The 27698-nt window shown below is 48.7% G+C and overlaps 1 protein-coding gene across 3 annotated transcripts in view; it reads left to right on the top strand.

The window, feature by feature from the left end:
- LOC115183303 (fumarate hydratase, mitochondrial) overlaps positions 1 to 27223 on the top strand; it is a 39354-nt gene extending 12131 nt beyond the window's left edge. Inside the window, exons 5-10 of one of the 3 annotated variants that reach the window (XM_029744631.1) lie at positions 711 to 893; positions 2180 to 2345; positions 3067 to 3270; positions 10103 to 10230; positions 18793 to 18946; positions 20410 to 20640. In XM_029744631.1, the coding sequence (XP_029600491.1) occupies positions 711 to 893; positions 2180 to 2345; positions 3067 to 3270; positions 10103 to 10230; positions 18793 to 18946; positions 20410 to 20552 (978 nt within the window). In that variant the 3' untranslated portion in view covers positions 20553 to 20640. Of the gene's footprint in view, positions 1 to 710; positions 894 to 2179; positions 2346 to 3066; positions 3271 to 10102; positions 10239 to 10308; positions 10654 to 18792; positions 18947 to 20409; positions 20641 to 25189; positions 25344 to 26991 lie in introns of those variants that run through there. The other 2 variants (XM_029744632.1, XM_029744633.1) reach the window with 2 other exon arrangements.
- Positions 27224 to 27698: the final 475 nt, after the last annotated feature.

Genomic DNA, 27698 nt, shown 5'->3' on the forward strand with positions numbered 1-27698 from the left:
CAGAGCGTTTGAATGGACCTGTAGTTGTCTACTCTTGCAGAGCGTTTGAATGGACCTGTAGTTGTCTACTCTTGCAGAGCGTTTGAATGGACCTGTAGTTGTCTACTCTTGCAGAGCGTTTGAATGGACCTGTAGTTGTCTACTCTTGCAGAGCGTTTGAATGGACCTGTAGTTGTCTACTCTTGCAGAGCGTTTGAATGGACCTGTAGTTGTCTACTCTTGCAGAGCGTTTTGAATGGACCTGTAGTTGTCTACTCTTGCAGAGCGTTTTGAATGGACCTGTAGTTGTCTACTCTTGCAGAGCGTTTTGAATGGACCCGTAGTTGTCTACTCTTGCAGAGCGTTTGAATGGACCCGTAGTTGTCTACTCTTGCAGAGCGTTTGAATGGACCCGTAGTTGTCTACTCTTGCAGAGCGTTTGAATGGACCCGTAGTTGTCTACTCTTGCAGAGCGTTTGAATGGACCCGTAGTTGTCTACTCTTGCAGAGCGTTTGAATGGACCTGTAGTTGTCTACTCTTGCAGAGCGTTTGAATGGACCTGTAGTTGTCTACTCTTGCAGAGCGTTTGAATGGACCTGTAGTTGTCTACTTTTGCAGAGCGTTTGAATGGACCTGTAGTTGTCTACTCTTGCAGAGCGGTTTGAATGGACCTGTAGTTGTCTACTCTTGCAGAGCGTTTGAATGGACCTGTAGTTGTCTACTCTTGCAGAGCTCCAACGATACGTTCCCCACAGCCATGCACATCGCAGCAGCCAAAGAGATCCACGAGGTTCTGCTTCCTGGTCTACAACACCTCCACGACGCCCTGCACGCCAAGGCTGTGGAGTTTAAAGACATCATCAAGATCGGACGCACGCACACGCAGGACGCTGTGCCGCTGTCTCTGGGACAGGTACAGTACACACACACACACACACACACACACACACACACACACACACACACACACACACACCTACACACACACACCTACACACACACACACACACACACACACACACAGGACGCTGTGCCATTGTCTCTGGGACAGGTACACACACACACACACACACACACACACACGCACACACACATGACGCTGTGCCATTGTCTCTGGGACAGGTACAGTACACACACACACACACACACAGGACGCTGTGCTGTCGTTGCTGGGACAGGTACAGGACTCTGGGACAGGTACAGGACGCTGTGCCGTCGTCTCTGGGACAGGGACAGGACTCTGGGACAGGTACAGGACGCTGTGCCGTCGTCTCTGGGACAGGGACAGGACGCTGTGCCGTCGTCTCTGGGACGCCAGTGAGAATGTGATAGTCTTTGTGTCTGTCTCTGTGATATGGTGTCGTCACGATACTCAATACCATAAATGATACCATGGCAGAGAAAGCAGCGTTTTCGCTCTCAGTCACACTGTATTTAGTTCTACAGAACAAATGGCCACTGGATTGATGTAAATAATCATCATGATGTCATTCTGCCAGGTAGGCATGGGCCACGTTGTAGTTAACTTTTAATTGAGAAGGTTTTTGGGAAAGCCTTTACAGCTACCAAAAGATGGTTATCATTAGCATTATCGCCTCATTAGCCTTTCCAGCTACCAGCAGACAGGGACAAATTAATTAATTTAAATACATTTTATTTTATTTCCAAACGTGAGACACATTTCGAGAGAAGAAACGAAAGTAACAAAAAAATGTTGTACCGATCCGTTTTTTTTTATTATTATTTTTTTTCATATTTTATTGGAAAAAAGTACAGATGTTTTCGGTGTACTGTGCGTACAACACTAGTCTGCTAGTTGTCAAACTATCCTAATGAACCATTTAAAAAAAAAATGGTTAATGTCTCACTACTGGTGTCCCTCAGGGCTCTGTACTAGGTCCTCTTTAATGTCTCACTACTGGTGTCCCTCAGGGCTCTGTACTAGGTCCTCTTTAATGTCTCACACCTGGTGTCCCCCAGGGCTCTGTACTAGGTCCTCTTTAATGTATCACTACTGGTGTCCCCCAGGGCTCTGTACTAGGTCCTCTATAATGTCTCACTACTGGTGTCCTCCCAGGGCTCTGTACTAGGTCCTCTTTAATGTCTCACTACTGGTGTCCCCCCAGGGCTCTGTACTAGGTCCTCTTTAATGTCTCTACCAGTCGACTATCGGTCCTGTTTTCTCTACGTTTTTTCCAGGAGTTCGGCGGGTATGTGCAGCAGGTGAAGTACAGTATTGAGCGAGTGAAGACGGCCATGCCCAGAATATATGAGCTGGCAGCAGGAGGTACTGCCGTTGGCACAGGCCTCAACACGCGAATCGGCTTCGCTGAGAAAGTAGCTGCTACTGTCGCCTCTCTCACAGGTACAGGAGGGGACACACACACACACACACACACACAACATTTTTTTAAATCATAGTCATGTCGGGTCCATGTTTTATCACTACTGGTGTCCCCCAGGGCTCTGCACTAGGTCCTCTTTAATGTCTCACTACTGGTGTCCCCCAGGGCTCTGCACTAGGTCCTCTTTAATGTCTCACTACTGGTGTCCCCCAGGGTTCTGCACTAGGTCCTCTTTAATGTCTCACTACTGGTGTCCCCAAGGGCTCTGTACTAGGTCCTCTTTAATGTCTCACTACTGGTGTCCCCCAGGGTTCTGCACTAGGTCCTCTTTAATGTCTCACTACTGGTGTCCCCCAGGGCTCTGTACTAGGTCCTCTTTAATGTCTCACTACTGGTGTCCCCCAGGGCTCTGTACTAGGTCCTCTTTAATCTATCACTACTGGTGTCCCCCAGGGTTCTGTACTAAGTCCTCTTTAATGTCTTACTACTGGTGTCCCCCAGGGCTCTGTACTAGGTCCTCTTTAATGTCTCACTACTGGTGTCCCCCAGGGTTCTGTACTAGGCTCTCTCCTGTTTTCTCTGTACACCAAGTCACTTGGTTCTGTCAGAGGGTTTGCATTGTGGCTACAGTTTTCCCTCCCAGCTGTTAGCGTAAGTCAGACATTACATACTCTGTCCAACCTTGAATCGTTTCTAATGTTATCAAGACCTGTCTACATGAAGTCATATCCTGTCTTCCAGGTCTGCCTTTCGTGACCGCTCCTAACAAATTTGAGGCTCTGGCGGCCCACGATGCTCTGGTGGAGCTGAGCGGAGCGTTGAACACGGTGGCCGTCAGTATGATGAAGATCGCCAACGATATCCGCTTCCTGGGGTCCGGGCCCCGGTCTGGCCTTGGAGAACTCAGTCTGCCTGAGAACGAGCCCGGAAGCAGCATCATGCCTGGTGAGTTTCCGTTAGTCGTCTGGTTTTCACCGTTTTTGTTGTCAAGCATAACATGATATAGTTCACTGTCGAATCAAATTCGATCGGTTACATACACGTGTTTAGCAGATGTTATTTGCGAGTGTAGCGAAATGTTTGTGTTTCTAGCGCCCGACAGTGCAGTAATATCTAATATGTAATCTAACAATTTCACAACATAAACCCAATACACACACATCTAAGTAAAGGAATGGAATTAAGAATATATCAATATATGGATGAGCGATGTCATAGCAGCATAGACTAAGATACAGTAGATAGAATACAGTATATACATATGAGATGAGTAATACATAGACAGATACAGTAGAATAGGATAGAATACAGTATATACATATGAGATGAGTAATACATAGACTAAGATACAGTAGGATAGAATACAGTATATACATATGAGATGAGTAATACATAGACAGATACAGTAGATAGTATAGAATACAGTATATACATATGAGATGAGTAATACATAGACTAAGATACAGTAGGATAGAATACAGTATATACATATGAGATGAGTAATGCAGGATATATAAACATTATTAAGGATACATTGTTAAAGTAGGAAAGGAGTGAAGGAGAGGAGTGAAGGAGATCACTGAAAGAGTGAACAGTATTTGGACATACCACAGATGGCATAGTACCATGACCCCCCCCATCCTAACTCCCAGCTGGCATGACCCCCCCCCCACCCTAACTCCCAGCTGTTAGAACAGAGCTGCATGACCCCCCCCACCCTAACTCCCAGCTGCATGACCCCCCCCCCACCCTAACTCCCAGCTGCATGATCCCCCCCACCCTAACTCCCAGCTGCATAACCCCCCCCACCCTAACTCCCAGCTGCATGACCCCCCCACCCTAACTCCCAGCTGGCATGACCCCCCCACCCTAACTCCCAGCTGGCATGACCCCCCCACCCTAACTCCCAGCTGGCATGACCCCCCCCACCCTAACTCCCAGCTGGCATGACCCCCCCCCCCCCCACCCTAACTCCCAGCTGGCATGACCCCCCCACCCTAACTCCCAGCTGCATGACCCCCCCCACCCTAACTCCCAGCTGGCATGACCCCCCCCCCCCACCCTAACTCCCAGCTGGCATGACCCCCCCCCCCACCCTAACTCCCAGCTGGCATGACCCCCCCCCCACCCTAACTCCCAGCTGCATGACCCCCCCCCCCCACCCTAACTCCCCAGCTGCATGACCCCCCCCCCCCACCCTAACTCCCAGCTGGCATGACCCCCCCCACCCTAACTCCCAGCTGCATGACCCCCCCACCCTAACTCCCAGCTGGCATGACCCCCCCACCCTAACTCCCAGCTGGCATGACCCCCCCCACCCTAACTCCCAGCTGGCATGACCCCCCCCCCCCCCACCCTAACTCCCAGCTGGCATGACCCCCCCCCCCCACCCTAACCCCAGCGGCATGACCCCCCCACCCTAACTCCCAGCTGGCATGACCCCCCCCCCACCCTAACTCCCAGCTGGCATAGCCCACCCCCCCACCCTACTCCCACTGGCATGACCCCCCCACACCCTAACTTCCCGCTGGCCATGACCCCCCCCCACCCCTAACTCCCAGCTGGCATGACCCCCACCCCCCACCCTAACTCCCAGCTGGCATGACCCCCCCCCACCCTAACTCCCAAGCTGGCATGACCCCCCCCCCACCTAACTCCCAGCTGGCATGACCACCCCCCCCACCCTACTTCCCAGCTGCATGACCCCCCGCCCTACCCTAACTCCAGCTGGCATGACCCCCCCCCCCCACCCTAACTCCCAGCGGCATGACCCCCGCCCCCCTAACTCCAGCTGCATGACCCCCCCCACCCCACCCCTAAACTCCCAGCTGGCATGGACCCCCCACCCTAACTCCCAGCTGGGCATGACCTCCCCCCCACACACTTACCAATCCCAGCTGGCAGGGACCCCCCGCCCCCCCACCTAACCCCAGCTGCATGACACCCCCCACCCTAACTCCCAGCTGGCATGACCCCCCCCACCCTAACTCCCCGCTGGCATGACCCCCCCCCCACCCTAACTCCCAGCTGGCATGACCCCCCCCCCACCCTACTCCCCTGGCCCCCCCCCCACCCTAACTCCCAGCTGGCATGACCCCCCCACCCTAACTCCCAGCTGGCATGACCCCCCCCCCCCCCCACCCTAACTCCCAGCTGGCATGACCCCCCCACCCTAACTCCCAGCTGGCATGAACCCCCCCACCCTAACTCCCAGCTGGCATGACCCCTCCCCACCCTAACTCCCAGCTGGCATGACCCCCCCCCCTAACTCCCAGCTGGCATGACCCCCCCCCCCCCACCCTAACTCCCAGCTGGCATGACCCCCCCCCCCCCACCCTAACTCCCAGCTGGCATGACCCCCCCCCACCCTAACTCCCAGCTGGCATGACCCCCCCCCCCACCCTAACTCCCAGCTGGCATGACCCCCCCCCCCCCCCACCCTAACTCCCAGCTGGCATGACCCCCCCCCCCCCCCCACCCTAACTCCCAGCTGCATGACCCCCCCCCCACTACCTCCCAGCTGCATGACCCCCCCCACCCTAACTCCCAGCTGGCATGACCCCCCCACCCTAACTCCCAGCTGGCATGACCCCCCCCCACCCTAACTCCCAGCTGACATGACCCCCCCCCCCCCCCCCCCTAACTCCCAGCTGGCATGACCCCCCCCCCCCACCCTAACTCCCAGCTGGCATGACCCCCCCACCCTAACTCCCAGCTGGCATGACCCCCCCACCCTAACTCCCAGCTGGCATGACCCCCCCACCCTAACTCCCAGCTGGCATGACCCCCCCCCACCCTAACTCCCAGCTGGCATGACCCCCCCCCACCCTAACTCCCAGCTGGCATGACCCCCCCCAGCCTAACTCCCAGCTGGCATGACCCCCCCCACCCTAACTCCCAGCTGGCATGACCCCCCCCACCCTAACTCCCAGCTGGCATGACCCCCCCCACCCTATCTCCCAGCTGGCATGACCCCCCCCCCACCCTATCTCCCAGCTGGCATGACCCCCCCCCCCCCCACCCTAACTCCCAGCTGGCATGACCCCCCCACCCTAACTCCCAGCTGGCATGACCCCCCACCCTAACTCCCAGCTGCATGACGCCCCACCCTAAGTCACAGCTGGCATGACCCCCCCCCCCACCCTAACTCACAGCTGGCATGACCCCCCCCCCCCCCACCCTAACTCCCAGCTGCATGACCCCCCACCCTAACTCCCAGCTGCATGACCCCCCACCCTAACTCCCAGCTGCATGACCCCCCACCCTAACTCCCAGCTGGCATGACCCCCCCATCCTAACTCCCAGCTGTTAGAACAGAGCTGCATGACCCCCCCACCCTAACTCCCAGCTGGCATGACCCCCCCCACCCTAACTCCCAGCTGGCATGACCCCCCCACCCTAACTCCCAGCTGGCATGACCCCCCCCACCTTAACTCCCAGCTGGCATGACCCCCCCCCCCACCCTAACTCCCAGCTGGCATGACCCCCCCACCCTAACTCCCAGCTGCATGACCCCCCCACCCTAACTCCCAGCTGCATGACCCCCCACCCTAACTCCCAGCTGGCATGACCCCCCCCCCCACCCTAACTCCCAGCTGTTAGAACAGAGCTGCAGTGAGGGAAAAAAGTATTTGATCCCCTGCTGATTTTGTACGTTTGCCCACTGACAAAGAAATGATCAGTCTATAATTTTAATGGTAGGTTTATTTGAACAGTGAGAGACAGAATAACAACAAAAAAATCCAGAAAAACGCATGTCAAAAATGTTGTAAATTGATTAGCATTTTAATGAGGGAAATAAGTATTTGACCCCCTCAATCAGAAAGATTTCTGGCTCCCAGGTGTCTTTTATACAGCTAACGAGCTGAGATTAGGAGCACACTCTTAAAGGGAGTGCTCCTAATCTCAGTTTGTTACCTGTATAAACGACACCTGTCCACAGACGCAATCAATCAATCAGATTCCAAACTCTCCACCATGGCCAAGACCAAAGAGCTCTCCAAGGATGTCAGGGACAAGATTGTAGACCTACACAAGGCTGGAATGGGCTACAAGACCATCGCCAAGCAGCTTGGTGAGAAGGTGACAGCTGGTGCGATTATTCACAAATGGAAGAAACACAAAAGAACTGTCAATCTCCCTCGGCCTGGGGCTCCATGCAAGATCTCACCTCGTGGAGTTGCAATGATCATGAGAACGGTGAGGAATCAGCCCAGAACTACACGGGAGGATCTTATCAATGATCTCAAGGCAGCTGGGACCATAGTCACCAAGAAAACAATTGGTAACACACTACACCGTGAAGGACTGAAATCCTGCAGCACCCGCAAGGTCCCCCTGCTCAAGAAAGCACATATACATGCCCGTCTGAAGTTTGCCAATGAACATCTGAATGATTCAGAGGACAACTGGGTGAAAGTGTTGTGGTCAGATGAGACCAAAATGGAGCTCTTTGGCATCAACTCAACTCGCCATGTTTGGAGGAGGAGGAATGCTGCCTATGACCCCAAGAGCACCATCCCCACCGTCAAACATGGAGGTGGAAACATTATGCTTTGGGGGTGTTTTTCTGCTAAGGGGACAGGACAACTTCACCGCATCAAAGGGACGATGGACGGGGCCATGTACCGTCAAATCTTGGGTGAGAACCTCCTTCCCTCAGCCAGGGCATTGAAAATGGGTCGTGGATGGGTATTCCAGTATGACAATGACCCAAAACACACGGCCAAGGCAACAAAGGAGTGGCTCAAGAAGAAGCACATTAAGGTCCTGGAGTGGCCTAGCCAGTCTCCAGACCTTAATCCCATAGAAAATCTGTGGAGGGAGCTGAAGGTTTGAGTTGCCAAACGTCAGCCTCGAAGCCTTAATGACTTGGAGAAGATCTGCAAAGAGGAGTGGGACAAAATCCCTCCTGAGATGTGTGCAGACCTGGTGGCCAACTACAAGAAACATCTGACCTCTGTGATTGCCAACAACAATGGTTTTGCCACCAAGTACTAAGTCATGTTTTGCAGAGGGGTCAAATACTTATTTCCCTCATTAAAATGCAAATCATTTTTGACATGGCGTTTTTCTGGATTTTTTGGTTGTTATTCTGTCTCTCACTGTTCAAATAAACCTATCATTAAAATTATAGACTGATCATTTCTTTGTCAGTGGGCAAATGTACAAAATCAGCAGGGGATCAAATACTTTTTCCCCTCACTGTACATGACCCCCACCGAACTCCCAGCTGTCAGAAATCATCCATGCCACATCTAGGGTGGGTCAGGTTTCAAGACGTATTTTTGTCCAGGCCTTTTCTTCCCTCTCCTTGACCTCAACTTCAGCAGGAGATCGTCTTTTTATACCGTCCAGCTACCCCACAACCTGCCTTTTAGTCAGACTACCTCTCTAGCTACCCACAACCTGCCTTTTAGTCAGACTACCTCTCTAGCTACCCACAACCTGCCTTTAGTCAGACTACCTCTCTAGCTACCCACAACCTGCCTTTTAGTCAGACTACCTCTCTAGCTACCCACAACCTGCCTTTTAGTCAGACTACCTCTCTAGCTACCCACAACCTGCCTTTAGTCAGACTACCTCTCTAGCTACCCACAACCTGCCTTTTAGTCAGACTACCTCTCTAGCTACCCACAACCTGCCTTTTAGTCAGACTACCTCTCTAGCTACCCACAACCTGCCTTTTAGTCAGACTACCTCTTTAGCTACCCACAACCTGCCTTTTAGTCAGACTACCTCTCTAGCTACCCACAACCTGCCTTTAGTCAGACTACCTCTCTAGCTACCCACAACCTGCCTTTTAGTCAGACTACCTCTCTAGCTACACACAACCTGCCTTTAGTCAGACTACCTCTCTAGCTACCCACAACCTGCCTTTTAGTCAGACTACCTCTCTAGCTACCCCACAACCTGCCTTTTAGTCAGACTACCTCTCTAGCTACCCACAACCTGCCTTTAGTCAGACTACCTCTCTAGCTACCCACAACCTGCCTTTAGTCAGACTACCTCTCTAGCTACCCACAACCTGCCTTTTAGTCAGACTACCTCTCTAGCTACCCACAACCTGCCTTTTAGTCAGACTACCTCTCTAGCTACCCACAACCTGCCTTTAGTCAGACTACCTCTCTAGCTACCCACAACCTGCCTTTAGTCAGACTACCTCTCTAGCTACCCACAACCTGCCTTTTAGTCAGACTACCTCTCTAGCTACCCACAACCTGCCTTTAGTCAGACAACCCCACAATAACATGTTGACAGGCCTTGACCTGAAGGGATCGTGTTGATGGGATGATAAGAGTCTTCTTTCTACTGAAGACGGCCTTGACATTTTTCGAGAGCCTTGAAAGTGGTGCTGTCCAGTGTTGACCCTCCCTTCAGAAGTCGTGTTGTTGACCTCTGTTCAGCTGTATTGTTGTGGTACGGGGTTGTGATTGGAGCTAGTGGAACGGTATAGCTCTACCTTGGACTGGGTTTAGTTTATTTGCACAAATAGAACAGTTCGTAACAGTAAAACAACAACCGTATGTCCAGCAGGGGGGAAAAAGGGCAAAAGGGGTCGTCGACCGTGTGTTTTAACCGATATGTGTTTTAACTAATATGTGTTTTAACCAATATGGGGTTTTAACCAATATGTGTTTTAAGTAATATGGGGTTTTAACCAATATGGGGTTTTATCTGTGTTTTAACCGCTGGGTTTTAACTGGGTTTTAACCGCAGGGTTTTAACTGGGTTTTAACCGCGGGGTTTTAACTGTGTGCGAATGTGTATCTTCCAGGGAAAGTGAACCCCACCCAGTGTGAAGCCATGACCATGGTAGCAGCCCAGGTTATGGGAAACAACGTGGCTGTGACCATCGGAGGCAGCAACGGACACTTCGAGCTCAACGTCTTCAAGCCAATGATGGTAAGAACTTTCACCGTGGACTAAGACAATGCTAATAGGCCACTTTCACCGTGGACTAAGACAATGCTAACAGGCCAGTTTCACCGTGGACTAAGACGATGCTAATAGGCCAGTTTCACCGTGGACTAAGACGATGCTAATAGGCCAGTTTCACCGTGGACTAAGACGATGCTAATAGGCCAGTTTCACCGTGGACTAAGACAATGCTAACAGGCCAGTTTCACCGTGGACTAAGACGATGCTAATAGGCCAGTTTCACCGTGGACTAAGACGATGCTAATAGGCCAGTTTCACCGTGGACTAAGACGATGCTAATAGGCCAGTTTCACCGTGGACTAAGACGATGCTAATAGGCCAGTTTCACCGTGGACTAAGACGATGCTAATAGGCCAGTTTCACCGTGGACTAAGACGATGCTTTGTATTTATTATGGATCCCCGTTAGTTCCTGCCAAGGCAGCAGCTACTCTTCCTGGGGTTTATTATGGATCCCCATTAGTTCCTGCCAAGGCAGCAGCTACTCTTCCTGGGGTTTATTATGGATCCCCATTAGTTCCTGCCAAGGCAACAGCTACTCTTTCTGGGGTTTATTACGGATCCCCATTAGTTCCTGCCAAGACAGCAGCTACTCTTCCTGGGGTCCAGCAAAATTAAGGCAGTTTATACCATTTTTTTTTTTAAAACATTTCAATACATTCACAGATTTCACAATACATGTGTGCCCTCAGGCCCCTACTCCACCACTACCACATATCTACAGTACTAAGTCCATGTGTGCCTATGTTATCGCGTGTGTGTGTGTGTGTGTGTGTGTGTGTGTGTCTGTGCCTATGTTTGTGTCTCTTCACAGTCCCCGTTGTTCCATAAGGTGTATTTTTACCTGTTTTTTAAAATCTGATTCTACTGTTGCATCAGTTACCTGATGTGGAATAGAGTTCCATGTAGTCATGGCTCTATGTAGTACTGTCTGCCTCCCATAGTCTGTTCTGGACTTGGGGACTGTGAAGAGACCTCTGGTGGCATGTCTTGTGGGGTATGTATGGGGTGTCTGAGCTGTGTGCCAGTAGTTTAAACAGACCTCTGGTGGCATGTCTTGTGGGGTATGGATGGGGTGTCTGAGCTGTGTGCCAGTAGTTTAAACAGACCTCTGGTGGCATGTCTTGTGGGGTATGGATGGGTGTCTGAGCTGTGTGCCAGTAGTTTAAACAGACCTCTGGTGGCATGTCTTGTGGGGTATGCATGGGGTGTCTGAGCTGTGTGCCAGTAGTTTAAACAGACCTCTGGTGGCATGTCTTGTGGGGTATGGATGGGTGTCTGAGCTGTGTGCCAGTAGTTTAAACAGACAGCTCAGTGCATTCAACATGTCAATAGCTCTCATAAATACAATTAGTGATGAAGTCAATCTCTCTTCCACTTTCAGCCAGGAGAGATTGACATGCATATTATTCATTTTAGCTCTCTGTGTATATTTAAGGGCCAGCCGTGCTGCCCTGTTCTGAGACAATTGCAATTTTCCTATGTCCCTTTTTGTGGCACCTGACCACACGACTGAAAAGTAGTCCAGGTCAGACAAAACTAGGGCCTGTAGGACCTGCCTTGTTGATAGTGCTGTTAAGAAGGTAGAAACTAGGGCCTGTAGGACCTGCCTTGTTGATAGTGTTGTTAAGAAGGTAGAAACTAGGGCCTGTAGGACCTGCCTTGTTGATAGTGTTGTTAAGAAGGTAGAAACTAGGGCCTGTAGGACCTGCCTTGTTGATAGTGTTGTTAAGAAGGTAGAAACTAGGGCCTGTAGGACCTGCCTTGTTGATAGTGTTGTTAAGAAGGTAGAAACTAGGGCCTGTAGGACCTGCCTTGTTGATAGTGCTGTTAAGGTAGAAACTAGAGCCTGTAGGACCTGCCTTGTTGATAGTGTTGTTAAGAAGGTAGAAACTAGGGCCTGTAGGACCTGCCTTGTTGATAGTGTTGTTAAGAAGGTAGAAACTAGGGCCTGTAGGACCTGCCTTGTTGATAGTGTTGTTAAGAAGGTAGAAACTAGGGCCTGTAGGACCTGCCTTGTTGATAGTGTTGTTAAGAAGGTAGAAACTAGGGCCTGTAGGACCTGCCTTGTTGATAGTGTTGTTAAGAAGGTAGAGACTAGGGCCTGTAGGACCTGCCTTGTTGATAGTGCTGTTAAGAAGGTAGAAACTAGGGCCTGTAGGACCTGCCTTGTTGATAGTGTTGTTAAGAAGGTAGAAACTAGGGCCTGTAGGACCTGCCTTGTTGATAGTGATGTTAAGAAGGTAGAAACTAGAGCCTGTAGGACCTGCCTTGTTGATAGTGTTGTTAAGGTAGAAACTAGGGCCTGTAGGACCTGCCTTGTTGATAGTGTTTTTAAGAAGGTAGAAACTAGGGCCTGTAGGACCTGCCTTGTTGATAGTGCTGTTAAGGTAGAAACTAGGGCCTGTAGGACCTGCCTTGTTGATAGTGCTGTTAAGAAGGTAGAAACTAGGGCCTGTAGGACCTGCCTTGTTGATAGTGTTGTTAAGAAGGTAGAAACTAGGGCCTGTAGGACCTGCCTTGTTGATAGTGTTGTTAAGAAGGTAGAAACTAGGGCCTGTAGGACCTGCCTTGTTGATAGTGTTGTTAAGAAGGCAGAAACTAGGGCCTGTAGGACCTGCCTTGTTGATAGTGTTGTTAAGAAGGCAGAAACTAGGACCTGTAGGACCTGCCTTGTTGATAGTGTTGTTAAGAAGGCAGAAACTAGGGCCTGTAGGACCTGCCTTGTTGATAGTGTCGTTAAGAAGGTAGAAACTAGGGCCTGTAGGACCTGCCTTGTTGATAGTGTTGTTAAGAAGGTAGAAACTAGAGCCTGTAGGACCTGCCTTGTTGATAGTGTTGTTAAGAAGGTAGAAACTAGGGCCTGTAGGACCTGCCTTGTTGATAGTGTTGTTAAGAAGGTAGAAACTAGGGCCTGTAGGACCTGCCTTGTTGATAGTGTTGTTAAGGTAGAAACTAGGGCCTGTAGGACCTGCCTTGTTGATAGTGTTGTTAAGAAGGTAGAAACTAGAGCCTGTAGGACCTGCCTTGTTGATAGTGTTGTTAAGGTAGAAACTAGGGCCTGTAGGACCTGCCTTGTTGATAGTGTTGTTAAGAAGGTAGAAACTAGGGCCTGTAGGACCTGCCTTGTTGATAGTGTTGTTAAGAAGGTAGAAACTAGAGCCTGTAGGACCTGCCTTGTTGATAGTGTTGTTAAGGTAGAAACTAGGGCCTGTAGGACCTGCTTTGTTGATAGTGTTGTTAAGAAGGTAGAAACTAGAGCCTGTAGGACCTGCCTTGTTGATAGTGTTGTTAAGAAGGTAGAAACTAGGGCCTGTAGGAACTGCCTTGTTGATAGTGTTGTTAAGAAGGCAGAAACTAGGGTCTGTAGGACCTGCCTTGTTGATAGTGTTGTTAAGGTAGAAACTAGGGCCTGTAGGACCTGCCTTGTTGATAGTGTTGTTAAGAAGGTAGAAACTAGGGCCTGTAGGACCTGCCTTGTTGATAGTGTTGTTAAGAAGGTAGAAACTAGGGCCTGTAGGACCTGCCTTGTTGATAGTGTTGTTAAGAAGGTAGAAACTAGGGCCTGTAGGACCTGCCTTGTTGATAGTGTTGTTAAAGGTAGAAACTAGGGCCTGTAGGACCTGCCTTGTTGATAGTGTTGTTAAGAAGGTAGAAACTAGGGCCTGTAGGACCTGCCTTGTTGATAGTGTTGTTAAGGTAGAAACTAGGGCCTGTAGGACCTGCCTTGTTGATAGTGCTGTTAAGAAGGTAGAAACTAGGACCTGTAGGACCTGCCTTGTTGATAGTGTTGTTAAGAAGGTAGAAACTAGGGCCTGTAGGACCTGCCTTGTTGATAGTGTTGTTAAGGTAGAAACTAGAGCCTGTAGAATCTGCCTTGTTGATAGTGTTGTTAAGAAGGTAGAAACTAGGGCCTGTAGGACCTGCCTTGTTGATAGTGTTGTTAAGGTAGAAACTAGAGCCTGTAGGACCTGCCTTGTTGATAGTGTTGTTAAGAAGGTAGAAACTAGGGCCTGTAGGACCTGCCTTGTTGATAGTGTTGTTAAGAAGGTAGAAACTAGGGCCTGTAGGACCTGCCTTGTTGATAGTGTTGTTAAGAAGGTAGAAACTAGGGCCTGTAGGACCTGCCTTGTTGATAGTGTTGTTAAGAAGGTAGAAACTAGGGCCTGTAGGACCTGCCTTGTTGATAGTGTTGTTAAGAAGGTAGAAACTAGGGCCTGTAGGACCTGCCTTGTTGATAGTGTTGTTAAGGCAGAAACTAGGGCCTGTAGGACCTGCCTTGTTGATAGTGTTGTTAAGGTAGAAACTAGGGCCTGTAGGACCTGCTTTGTTGATAGTGTTGTTAAGAAGGTAGAAACTAGAGCCTGTAGGACCTGCCTTGTTGATAGTGTTGTTAAGAAGGTAGAAACTAGGGCCTGTAGGAACTGCCTTGTTGATAGTGTTGTTAAGAAGGCAGAAACTAGGGTCTGTAGGACCTGCCTTGTTGATAGTGTTGTTAAGGTAGAAACTAGGGCCTGTAGGACCTGCCTTGTTGATAGTGTTGTTAAGAAGGTAGAAACTAGGGCCTGTAGGACCTGCCTTGTTGATAGTGTTGTTAAGAAGGTAGAAACTAGGGCCTGTAGGACCTGCCTTGTTGATAGTGTTGTTAAGAAGGTAGAAACTAGGGCCTGTAGGACCTGCCTTGTTGATAGTGTTGTTAAAGGTAGAAACTAGGGCCTGTAGGACCTGCCTTGTTGATAGTGTTGTTAAGAAGGTAGAAACTAGGGCCTGTAGGACCTGCCTTGTTGATAGTGTTGTTAAGGTAGAAACTAGGGCCTGTAGGACCTGCCTTGTTGATAGTGCTGTTAAGAAGGTAGAAACTAGGACCTGTAGGACCTGCCTTGTTGATAGTGTTGTTAAGAAGGTAGAAACTAGGGCCTGTAGGACCTGCCTTGTTGATAGTGTTGTTAAGGTAGAAACTAGAGCCTGTAGAATCTGCCTTGTTGATAGTGTTGTTAAGAAGGTAGAAACTAGGGCCTGTAGGACCTGCCTTGTTGATAGTGTTGTTAAGGTAGAAACTAGAGCCTGTAGGACCTGCCTTGTTGATAGTGTTGTTAAGAAGGTAGAAACTAGGGCCTGTAGGACCTGCCTTGTTGATAGTGTTGTTAAGAAGGTAGAAACTAGGGCCTGTAGGACCTGCCTTGTTGATAGTGTTGTTAAGAAGGTAGAAACTAGGGCCTGTAGGACCTGCCTTGTTGATAGTGTTGTTAAGAAGGTAGAAACTAGGGCCTGTAGGACCTGCCTTGTTGATAGTGTTGTTAAGAAGGTAGAAACTAGGGCCTGTAGGACCTGCCTTGTTGATAGTGTTGTTAAGGCAGAAACTAGGGCCTGTAGGACCTGCCTTGTTGATAGTGTTGTTAAGAAGGTAGAAACTAGGGCCTGTAGGACCTGCCTTGTTGATAGTGTTGTTAAGAAGGTAGAAACTAGGGCCTGTAGGACCTGCCTTGTTGATAGTGTTGTTAAGAAGGTAGAAACTAGGGCCTGTAGGACCTGCCTTGTTGATAGTGCTGTTAAGAAGGTAGAAACTAGGGCCTGTAGGACCTGCCTTGTTGATAGTGTTGTTAAGAAGGAAGAAACTAGGGCCTGTAGGACCTGCCTTGTTGATAGTGTTGTTAAGAAGGTAGAAACTAGGGCCTGTAGGACCTGCCTTGTTGATAGTGTTGTTAAGAAGGTAGAAACTAGGGCCTGTAGGACCTGCCTTGTTGATAGTGTTGTTAAGAAGGTAGAAACTAGGGCCTGTAGGACCTGCCTTGTTGATAGTGTTGTTAAGAAGGTAGAGACTAGGGCCTGTAGGACCTGCCTTGTTGATAGTGTTGTTAAGAAGGTAGAAACTAGAGCCTGTAGGACCTGCCTTGTTGATAGTGTTGTTAAGAAGGTAGAAACTAGGGCCTGTAGGACCTGCCTTGTTGATAGTGTTGTTAAGAAGGTAGAAACTAGGGCCTGTAGGACCTGCCTTGTTGATAGTGTTGTTAAGAAGGTAGAAACTAGGGCCTGTAGGACCTGCCTTGTTGATAGTGTTGTTAAGAAGGTAGAAACTAGAGCCTGTAGGACCTGCCTTGTTGATAGTGTTGTTAAGAAGGTAGAAACTAGGGCCTGTAGGACCTGCCTTGTTGATAGGGTTGTTAAGAAGGTAGAAACTAGGGCCTGTAGGACCTGCCTTGTTGATAGTGTTCTTAAGAAGGTAGAAACTAGGGCCTGTAGGACCTGCCTTGTTGATAGTGTTGTTAAGAAGGTAGAAACTAGGGCCTGTAGGACCTGCCTTGTTGATAGTGTTGTTAAGAAGGTAGAAACTAGGTCCTGTAGGACCTGCCTTGTTGATAGTGTTGTTAAGAAGGTAGAAACTAGGGCCTGTAGGACCTGCCTTGTTGATAGTGTTGTTAAGAAGGTAGAAACTAGGGCCTGTAGGTCCTGCCTTGTTGATAGTGCTGTTAAGGTAGAAACTAGGGCCTGTAGGACCTGCCTTGTTGATAGTGTTGTTAAGAAGGTAGAAACTAGGGCCTGTAGGACCTGCCTTGTTGATAGTGTTGTTAAGAAGGTAGAAACTAGAGCCTGTAGGACCTGCCTTGTTGATAGTGTTGTTAAGAAGTTAGAAACTAGAGCCTGTAGGACCTGCCTTGTTGATAGTGTTGTTAAGAAGTTAGAAACTAGAGCCTGTAGGACCTGCCTTGTTGATAGTGTTGTTAAGGTAGAAACTAGGGCCTGTAGGACCTGCCTTGTTGATAGTGTTGTTAAGAAGGTAGAAACTAGGGCCTGTAGGACCTGCCTTGTTGATAGTGTTGTTAAGAAGGCAGAAACTAGGGCCTGTAGGACCTGCCTTGTTGATAGTGTTGTTAAGAAGGTAGAAACTAGGGCCTGTAGGACCTGCCTTGTTGATAGTGCTGTTAAGAAGGTAGAAACTAGGGCCTGTAGGACCTGCCTTGTTGATAGTGTTGTTAAGGTAGAAACTAGGGCCTGTAGGACCTGCCTTGTTGATAGTGTTGTTAAGAAGGTAGAAACTAGGGCCTGTAGGACCTGCCTTGTTGATAGTGTTGTTAAGAAGGTAGAAACTAGGGCCTGTAGGACCTGCCTTGTTGATAGTGTTGTTAAGGTAGAAACTAGGGCCTGTAGGACCTGCCTTGTTGATAGTGTTGTTAAGAAGGTAGAAACTAGGGCCTGTAGGACCTGCCTTGTTGATAGTGCTGTTAAGAAGGTAGAAACTAGGGCCTGTAGGACCTGCCTTGTTGATAGTGTTGTTAAGAAGGTAGATACTAGGGCCTGTAGGACCTGCCTTGTTGATAGTGTTGTTAAGAAGGCAGAGCATCGCTTTATTACAGACAGACTCTACTACTAGCTACTGTTATATCAACATGTTTTGACCTTGACAGTTTATAATCTAGTGTTACTCCAAGCAGTTTAGTCACCTCAACTTGCTCAATTTCCATATTATTTATTTCAATATTTTGTTGAGGTTTAGGGTTTAGTGAATGTTTTGTCCCAAATACAATGCTTTAAGTTTTAGAAATATTTAGGACTAACTTAATCCTTGCCACCCACTCTGAAACTAACTGCAGTTCTTTGTTGAGTGTTGCAATCATTTCAGTCACAGTAGTAGCTGACGTGTATATAGTGTTGAGTCATCCACATACATAAACACACTGGCTTTAGTCAAATTCAGTGGCATGTTAGTAAAAATTGAAAAAAGTAAGGGGCCTAGACAGCTGCCCTGGGGAATTCCTGATTCTAAACTGGATTATGTTGGTGAGGTTTCCATTTAAAGAACACCCTCCGTGTTCTGTTAGACAGGTAACTCTTTATCCACATTATAGCAGGGGGTGTAAAGCCAATATAGCAGGGGGTGTAAAGCCAATATAGCAGGGGTGTAAAGCCATTATAGCAAGGGGTGTAAAGCCATTATAGCAGGGGGTGTAAAGCCAATATAGCAGGGGGTGTAAAGCCAATATAGCAGTGGGTGTAAAGCCAATATAGCAGGGGGTGTAAAGCCATGACACATACATTTTTCCAGCAGCAGACTATGATCAATAATGTCAAAAGCCATACATGCTGTCTGCCATCTGCCCGGTACAGTTGAAACTGTGATTCATCCGTGAAGAGCATACTTCTCCAGTGGCCATCGACGGTTTGCAAAGCTGTCATCAAGGCAAAGCGTGGCTACTTTGAAGAATCTAAAATATATTTTGATTTAACTCTTTTTTGGTTACTACTTGATTCCATGTGTGTTATTTCATAGTTTTGATGTTTTCACTATTATTCTACAATGTAGAAAATAGTAAATATAAAGGAAAAAAAACCCTGGAATGAGTAGATGTGTCCAAACATTTGACTGGTACTGTATACACAAACTGTTCAGAACTGTTTTGGATGGGAAACATGCAGATGCCTTAACACCTCCTCTCTCCTCCTCCCAGATTAAGTGTTGAACTCAGCGAGGCTGCTGGGAGATGCCTCAGTCATACTGTAACTCCACCTCTCCTCCTCCTCTTCCTCCCAGATTAAGAACGTGTTGAACTCAGCGAGGCTGCTGGGTGATGCCTCAGTCTCCTTCACTGATAACTGTGTGGTGGGCATTGAAGCTAACATCGACAGGATCAACAAACTCATGAACGAGTCCTTGATGCTGGTCACCGCCCTCAACCCACACATAGGTACGTGTCGTAGTAAAGCATGTGCTTCGAAGTAGTGTATGGACATACAGCAGGGTACCAAAAAGTCATGAACGAGATCTAGATACCTGCTCTCTAGAGACAGCAGGAGCGGTAGAGATACTCTCAATGATCGGCTATGGAACCCTACCTGGCATGATGACTCCCCTAACCACCTGGTTGTGCTGCTGCTCCCGTTTCAACTGTTCTGCCTGCGGCTATGGAACCCTGACCTGTTCACCGGACGTGCTACCTGTCCCAGACCTGCTTTCCCAGACCTGCTGGAACCCTGACCTGTTCACTGGACGTGCTACCTGTCCCAGACCTGCTGTTTTCAACTCTCTAGAGACAGCAGGAGCGGTAGAGATACTCTGAATGTTCGGCTATAAAGAGCTAAATGATATTTACTCCTGAGGTGCTGACTTGTTGCAGCCTCGACAACTACTGTGATTATTATTATTTGACCATGCTGGTCATTTATGAACATTTGAACATCTTGGCCATGTTCTGTTATAATCTCCACCCGGCACAGCCAGAAGAGGACTGGCCACCCCTCATAGCCTGGTTCCTCTCTAGGTTTCTTCCTAGGTTTTGGCCTTTCTAGGGAGTTTTTCCTAGCCTCCGTGCTTCTACACCTGCATTGCTTGCTGTTTGGGGTTTTAGGCTGGGTTTCTGTACAGCACTTTGAGACATCAGCTGATGTAAGAAGAAGGGCTTTATCAATACATTTGATTTGATTTACTGTGCAGAATACAACTGCAGGAGAAATCAACAGGTTATCCATCTGTTTTTCGCCTGTAACCACATATAACCACTAGAGGGCAGTCCCAATTTTCAGCAGTGCTGAGATTCACCAGACTGTAATGTGAGTATTGTAAATGAGATGTTTTGCTCTACAGCACAGTCAGTCTGTCTGATGGGAACAAGAGGCATCTGGTGTTTCCTAGATCAAGCTACTCCTTCAACACCACTGTTGCCCTCTGGGGGGGGTCTCACTAACTCCTGTTAACCACAGGGCTCTGGGCTCCGAGTCCATTTTAGACATCAGTTGAATGGTGTTTCTATATTTTTAGTTCTCTGCCTGAATGTCCGGCAGATTATTATTTTTTTTTCTTTCAAGATCAATAGAAATGTCAAACACACAAACTGAGTGTTGGTGGAAGACCAGCACCCGTTTCCCCCTCTTGGACCTGGTCAGACGTTTTGCACTCCATTTTGAATAGGGACATTTTACAGAACCCAGGAGTTCACTGTCGGGACCGCCAACCGTCACGTCCGCATACATCACCTCGTCTGTTGTCTTCGAGGGTCTGCTATTGGTTCCTTAATTGTGTTCTCTGATGCTCAGGTTTTCAGTGTTTCAGACATGGAGGAAGTAGAAAGGTCATGGTTTGTCATCAGTCTTAATAATGACTCTTCGTTATTTTTAACGTCTGAATTCAGCCCCTTCTCTATCTTCTCAATAGGTTATGACAAAGCTGCTAAGATTGCCAAGACGGCTCACAAAGAGGGAGGAAACCTCAAGGAAACTGCTATCAACCTAGGGTACCTGACAGCAGAGGAGTTTGACGAGTGGGTCAAGCCGCATGAGATGCTGGGACCCAAGTAGAACACCGACACGCTGCAGAATGTCTACGGTTATAAATGTTTTTGTGTCTTTGTACAAATAAAAAATAAATGTTTTTTTTGTTGTTAAACTCGTTGTTGTATTTTATTTAAACTGTTATTTTACCAGGTTTCACTGAGAACACGTCATTAACAGCAACGACCTGGGGAATAGTTACAGGGAGGAGGAGGGAGGAGGGGGAGGGGAGGGGGAGGAGGGAGGAGGAGGTGGAGGGGAGGGGGAGGAGGGAGGGGGAGGAGGAGGGATGGATGAGCCAATTTAGATGTTCCGTTCCTCAGTGCAGGAACAGACCTGATCTATGGACAGATGACTGCTGATCGTGGAAGTGACTATCTTTCACCTTGTTTTGTTGTATTTTGTTCAACATTGGACTTCCAGTTAACTCTTTTCAGTGAAGGCCAGTGGATGTTACGGTGAAAATGGTTTCTCATCTAAATAAAATAGGGATACGTGGTTTCCTTTTAGAAAGATGTTCACGCTATTATCTTGGTCATTTATCTACTTCCTGCATTATCTTGGTCATTTATCCCCTTTCCTGCATTATCTTGGTCATTTATCTACTCACTGCATTATCTTGGTCATTTATCCCCTTTCCTGCATTAACCTGGTCATTTGTCTACTTCCTGCATTATCTTGGTCATTTATCTACTTCCTGCATTATCCTGGTAATTTATATCCTTACTGCATTATCTCGGGCATTTATCAACTTCATGCATTATCTTGGTCATTTATCTACTTCCTGCATTATCTTGGTCATTTATCCACTTCATGCATTATCTTGGTCATTTATCCACTTCCTGCATTTCCAGAAATATGTCATTCCCCATTCTGAGAAAGATGCATCTATTTATGTCTTTAAATGAATACGGTGTGACATTAGATCCAAGGAAGAGCACTGCTGGCTTGCTTCTGAAGCTAAGCAGGGTTGGTCCTGGTCGGTCCCTGGATGGGAGACCAGATGCTGTTGGAAGTGGTGTTGGAGGGCCAGTAGGAGGCACTCTTTCCTCTGGTCTAAAAAATATCCCAATGCCCCAGGGCATTGATTGGGGACATTGCCCTGTGTAGAGTGCCGTCTTACGGATGGGACGTTAAACGGGTGTCCTGACTCTCTGAGGTCATTAAAGATCCCATGGCACTTATCGTTAGAGTAGGGGTGTTAACCCCGGTGTCCTGGCTAAATTCCCAATCTGGCCCATCATACCATCATGGTCACCTCATAATCCCCAGTTTCCAGTGGTCTCATTCATCCCCCCTCTTCTCCCCTGTAACTATTCCCCAGGTCGTTGCTGTAAATGAGAATGTGTTCTCAGTCAACTGACCTGGTAAAATAACGGATAAATAAATAAATTAGGCAACACCAGTGTTCCACCAGAGAGCCAAGGACAGTTGCATGGTGCCTGAAAGGGATTTGTTTTGCCAAAGGAAGCTACAATTGAATGCTCTTACAGAGCTATACCTCGATGTACTTACTGTACCATTTTGCCATAATAAAAAAATAAATACAATAAATCCTAATTTTGCCTCAAACCCTGTTTCCTGAGTTTTTCATCCAAACTCATTCAAATTAAGTTTGGAGTCTACTCAATCAGCAACCGTCCTGAACCCATAGAGGAGGATTCACTGTCGACATCTACGACAGGAAGCGTTGCCATATCCAGCCCAATCCTCCCTGTGCTCCTCTGGTGTCAGTCACAGCTCTGCCTGTCCTGAATCCCCTGCCCTGGCTGCTGTAGACAAGTGTTCCCCAACCCTGGTCCTCCAGCACCCCCAAAGGTGTTCCCCAACTCTGGTCCTCTAGTACCCCCAACTCTGGTCCTCCAGTACCCCCAACTCTGGTCCTCCAGTAACCCCCAACCCTGGTCCTCCAGCACCCCAACCCTGGTCCTCCAGTACCCCCAACTCTGGTCCTCTAGTACCCCCAACTCTGGTCCTCTAGTACCCCCAACTCTGGTCCTCTAGTACCCCCAACTCTGGTCCTCTAGTACCCCCAACTCTGGTCCTCCAGTACCCCCAACCCTGGTCCTCCAGCACCCCCAAAAGTGTTCCCCAACTCTGGTCCTCCGGCACCCCCAACCCTGGTCCTCTAGTACCCCCAACCCTGGTCCTCTAGTACCCCCACCTCTGGCCCTCTAGTACCCCCACCTCTGGTCCTCTAGTACCCCCACCTCTGGTCCTCTAGTACCCCCACCTCTGGTCCTCTAGTACCCCCACCTCTGGTCCTCTAGTACCCCCAACTCTGGTCCTCCAGTACCCCCAACCCTGGTCCTCCAGCACCCCCAAAAGTGTTCCCCAACCCTGGTCCTCCGGCACCCCCAACCCTGGTCCTCTAGTACCCCCAACCCTGGTCCTCTAGTACCCCCACCTCTGGCCCTCTAGTACCCCCACCTCTGGTCCTCTAGTACCCCCACCTCTGGTCCTCTAGTACCCCCACCTCTGGTCCTCTAGTACCCCCAACTCTGGTCCTCTAGTACCCCCAACTCTGGTCCTCTAGTACCCCCAACTCTGGTCCTCTAGTACCCCCAACCCTGGTCCTCCAGCACCCCCAAAAGTGTTCCCTAACCCTGGTCCTCCAGCACCCCCAACCCTGGTCCTCCAGCACCCCCAACCCTGGTCCTCTAGTACCCCCAACAGGGTTCCCCAACCCTGGTCCCCCAACAGAACACAGTTTTAATGTAACCCTGGACAAGCACACCTGAGGATGTCTTTGTCTCGTCCCATGTACATATCTATTTAGATCTTTTTCTCCGCATTCTTTTTAATATTTTTCCTAAACCTCAAATTCTAAATACTCTCCTGCAACCCGTCTCACCCAATGTGGTGTAGATCTGTTTTTCTTCTAAAGTATTTCTACTTACATTGGAACTGGGAGGCAGGTAGCCTAGTGGTTAGAGTGGAGGGGCGGCAGGTAGCCTAGTGGTTAGAGTGGAGGGGTGGCAGGTAGCCTAGTGGTTAGAGTGGAGGGACGGCAGGTAGCCTAGTGGTTAGAGGGGAGGGGCGGCAGGTAGCCTAGTGGTTAGAGTGGAGGGGTGGCAGGGTAGCCTAGTGGTTAGAGTGGAGGGGCGGCAGGGTAGCCTAGTGGTTAGAGTGGAGGGGCGGCAGGTAGCCTAGTGGTTAGAGTGGAGGGACGGCAGGTAGCCTAGTGGTTAGAGTGGAGGGACGGCAGGTAGCCTAGTGGTTAGAGTGGAGGGGAGGCAGGTAGACTAGTGGTTAGAGTGGAGGGGCGGCAGGTAGCCTAGTGGTTAGAGTGGAGGGACGGCAGGTAGCCTAGTGGTTAGAGTGGAGAGACGGCAGGTAGCCTAGTGGTTAGAGTGGAGGGGAGGCAGGTAGACTAGTGGTTAGAGTGGAGGGGCGGCAGGGTAGCCTAGTGGTTAGAGTGGAGGGGAGGCAGGTAGACTAGTGGTTAGAGTGGAGGGGCGGCAGGTAGCCTAGTGGTTAGAGTGGAGGGGAGGCAGGTAGACTAGTGGTTAGAGCATCGCTTTATTACAGACAGACTCTACTACTAGCTACTGTTATATCAACATGTTTTGACCTTGACAGTTTATAGTCTAGTGTTACTCCAAGCAGTTTAGTCACCTCAACTTGCTCAATTTCCATATTATTTATTTCAATATTTTGTTGAGGTTTAGGGTTTAGTGAATGTTTTGTCCCAAATACAATGCTTTAAGTTTTAGAAATATTTAGGACTAACTTAATCCTTGCCACCCACTCTGAAACTAACTGCAGCTCTTTGTTGAGTGTTGCAGTCATTTCAGTCACAGTAGTAGCTGACGTGTATATAGTGTTGAGTCATCCACATACATAAACACACTGGCTTTAGTCAAATTCAGTGGCATGTTAGTAAAAATTGAAAAAAGTAAGGGGCCTAGACAGCTGCCCTGGGGAATTCCTGATTCTAAACTGGATTATGTTGGTGAGGTTTCCATTTAAAGAACACCCTCTGTGTTCTGTTAGACAGGTAACTCTTTATCCACATTATAGCAGGGGGTGTAAAGCCAATATAGCAGGGGGTGTAAAGCCAATATAGCAGGGGGTGTAAAGCCATTATAGCAGGGGGTGTAAAGCCATTATAGCAGGGGGAGTAAACCCAATATAGCAGGGGGTGTAAAGCCATGACACATACGTTTTTCCAGCAGCAGACTATGATCAATAATGTCAAAAGCCATACATGCTGTCTGCCATCTGCCCGGTACAGTTGAAACTGTGATTCATCCGTGAAGAGCATACTTCTCCAGTGGCCATCGACGGTTTGCAAAGCTGTCATCAAGGCAAAGCGTGGCTACTTTGAAGAATCTAAAATATATTTTGATTTAACTCTTTTTTTGGTTACTACTTGATTCCATGTGTGTTATTTCATAGTTTTGATGTTTTCACTATTATTCTACAATGTAGAAAATAGTAAATATAAAGGAAAAAAAACCCTGGAATGAGTATATGTGTCCAAACATTTGACTGGTACTGTATACACAAACTGTTCAGAACTGTTTTGGATGGGAAGCATGCAGATTCCTTAACACCTCCTCTCTCCTCCTCCCAGATTAAGTGTTGAACTCAGCGAGGCTGCTGGGAGATGCCTCATTCATACTGTAACTCCACCTCTCTCCTCCTCCTCTTCCTCCCAGATTAAGAACGTGTTGAACTCAGCGAGGCTGCTGGGAGATGCCTCAGTCTCCTTCACTGATAACTGTGTGGTGGGCATTGAAGCTAACATCGACAGGATCAACAAACTCATGAACGAGTCCTTGATGCTGGTCACCGCCCTCAACCCACACATAGGTACGTGTCGTAGTAAAGCATGTGCTTCGAAGTAGTGTATGGACATACAGCAGGGTACCAAAAAGTCACGAACGAGATCTAGAGACCTGCTCTCTAGAGACAGCAGGAGAGGTAGAGATACTCTGAATGATCGGCTATGGAACCCTGACCTGTTCACCGGGCGTGCTACCTGTCCCAGACCTCCTGTTTTCAACTCTCTAGAGACGGCAAGAGCGGTAGAGATACTCTGAATGATCGGCTATGGAACCCTGACCTGGCATGATGACTCCCCTAACCACCTGGTAGTGCTGCTGCTCCCGTTTCAACTGTTCTGCCTGCGGCTATGGAACCCTGACCTGTTCACCGGACGTGCTACCTGTCCCAGACCTGCTGTTTTTCAACTCTCTAGAGACAGCAGGAGAGGTAGAGATACTCTGAAAGCTCGGCTATGAAAAGCCAACTTACATTTACTCCTGAGGTGCTGACCTGTTGCACCCTCGACAACCACTGTGATTATTATTATCTGACCCTGCTGGTCATATTTGAACATCTTGGCCATGTTCTGTTATAATCTCCACCCGGCACAGCCAGAAGAGGACCGGCCACCCCTCATAGCCTGGTTCCTCTCTACCTGGCACAGCCAGAAGAGGACTGGCCACCCCTCATAGCCTGGTTCCTCTCTAGGTTTCTTCCTAGGTTTTGGCCTTTCTAGGGAGTTTTTCCTAGCCACCCCCTCATAGCCTGGTTCCTCTCTAGGTTTCTTCCTAGGTTTTGGCCTTTCTAGAGGTTTTTTTTCCTAGCCACCGTGCTTCTACATCTGCATTGCTTGCTGTTTGGGATTTCAGGCTGGGTTTCTGTACAGCACTTTGAGATATCAGCTGATGTAAGAAGGGCTTTATCAATACATTTGATTTGATTTACTGTGCAGAATAAAACTGCAGGAGAAATCAACAGGTTATCCATCTGTTTTTCGCCTGTAACCACATATAACCACTAGAGGGCAGTAAGTCACAGTCCCAAGTTTCAGCAGTGCTGAGATTCACCAGACTGTAATGTGAGTATTGTAAATGAGATGTTTTGCTCTACAGCACAGTCAGTCTGTCTGATGGGAACAAGAGGCATCTGGTGTTTCCTACGTCAAGCTACTCCTTCAACACCACTGTTGCCCTCTGGGGGGGGGTCTCACTAACTCCTGTTAACCACAGGGCTCTGGGCTCCGAGTCCATTTTAGACATCAGTTGAATGGTGTTTCTATATTTTTAGTTCTCTGCCTGAATGTCCGGCAGATTCTTTTTTCTTTTTTTTCAAGATCAATAGAAATGTCAAACACACAAACTGAGTGTGGGGATGGTGGAAGACCAGCACCCGTTTCCCCCTCTTGGACCTGGTCAGACGTTTTGCACTCCATTTTGAATAGGGACATTTTACAGAACCCAGGAGTTCACTGTCGGGACCGCCAACCGTCACGTCCGCATACATCACCTCGTCTGTTGTCTTCGAGGGTCTGCTATTGGTTCCTTCATTGTATTCTCTGAGGCTCAGGTCTTCAGTGTTTTAGAGGTGGAGGTAGTTGAGGAAGTAGAAAGGTCATGGTTTGTCATCAGTCTTAATAATGACTCTTTGTTATTTTGAACGTCTGAATTCAGTCCCTTCTCTATCTTCTCAATAGGTTATGACAAAGCCGCTAAGATTGCCAAGACGGCTCACAAAGAGGGAGGAAACCTCAAGGAAACTGCTATCAAGCTAGGATACCTGACAGCAGAGGAGTTTGACGAGTGGGTCAAGCCGCATGAGATGCTGGGACCCAAGTAGAACACCGACACGCTGCGGAATGTCTACGGTTATAAAATGTCTTTGTGTCTTTGTACAAATAAAAAATAAATGTTTTTTTTGTTGTTAAACTCGTTGTTGTATTTTATTTAAACTGTTATTTTACCAGGTCAGTTTCACTGAGAACACGTCATTAACAGCAACGACTTGGGGAGGAGGGAGGGAGGGAGGAGGGAGGAGGAGGAGGAGGAGGAGGGAGGAGGAGGAGGGAGGAGGAGGGAGGAGGAGGGAGGAGGGAGGAGGGGGAGGAGGGAGGAGGAGGAGGAGGAGGAGGAGGGAGGAGGAGGAGGTGGAGGGGAGGAGGGGAGGAGGTGGAGGGGAGGGGAGGAGGGGAGGTGGAGGGGAGGGGGAGGAGGAGGAGGAGGTGGAGGGGAGGGGGAGGAGGGGAGGAGGGAGGGGTAGGAGGAGGGATGGATGAGCCAATTTAGATGTTCCGTTCCTCAGTGCAGGAACAGACCTGATCTATGGACAGATGACTGCTGATCGTGGAAGTGACTATCTTTCACCTTGTGTTGTTGTATTTTGTTCAACATTGGACTTCCAGTT

The sequence above is a fragment of the Salmo trutta genome, unplaced genomic scaffold (assembly GCF_901001165.1).
Source record: "Salmo trutta unplaced genomic scaffold, fSalTru1.1, whole genome shotgun sequence".
Lineage (NCBI taxonomy): Eukaryota > Metazoa > Chordata > Actinopteri > Salmoniformes > Salmonidae > Salmo > Salmo trutta.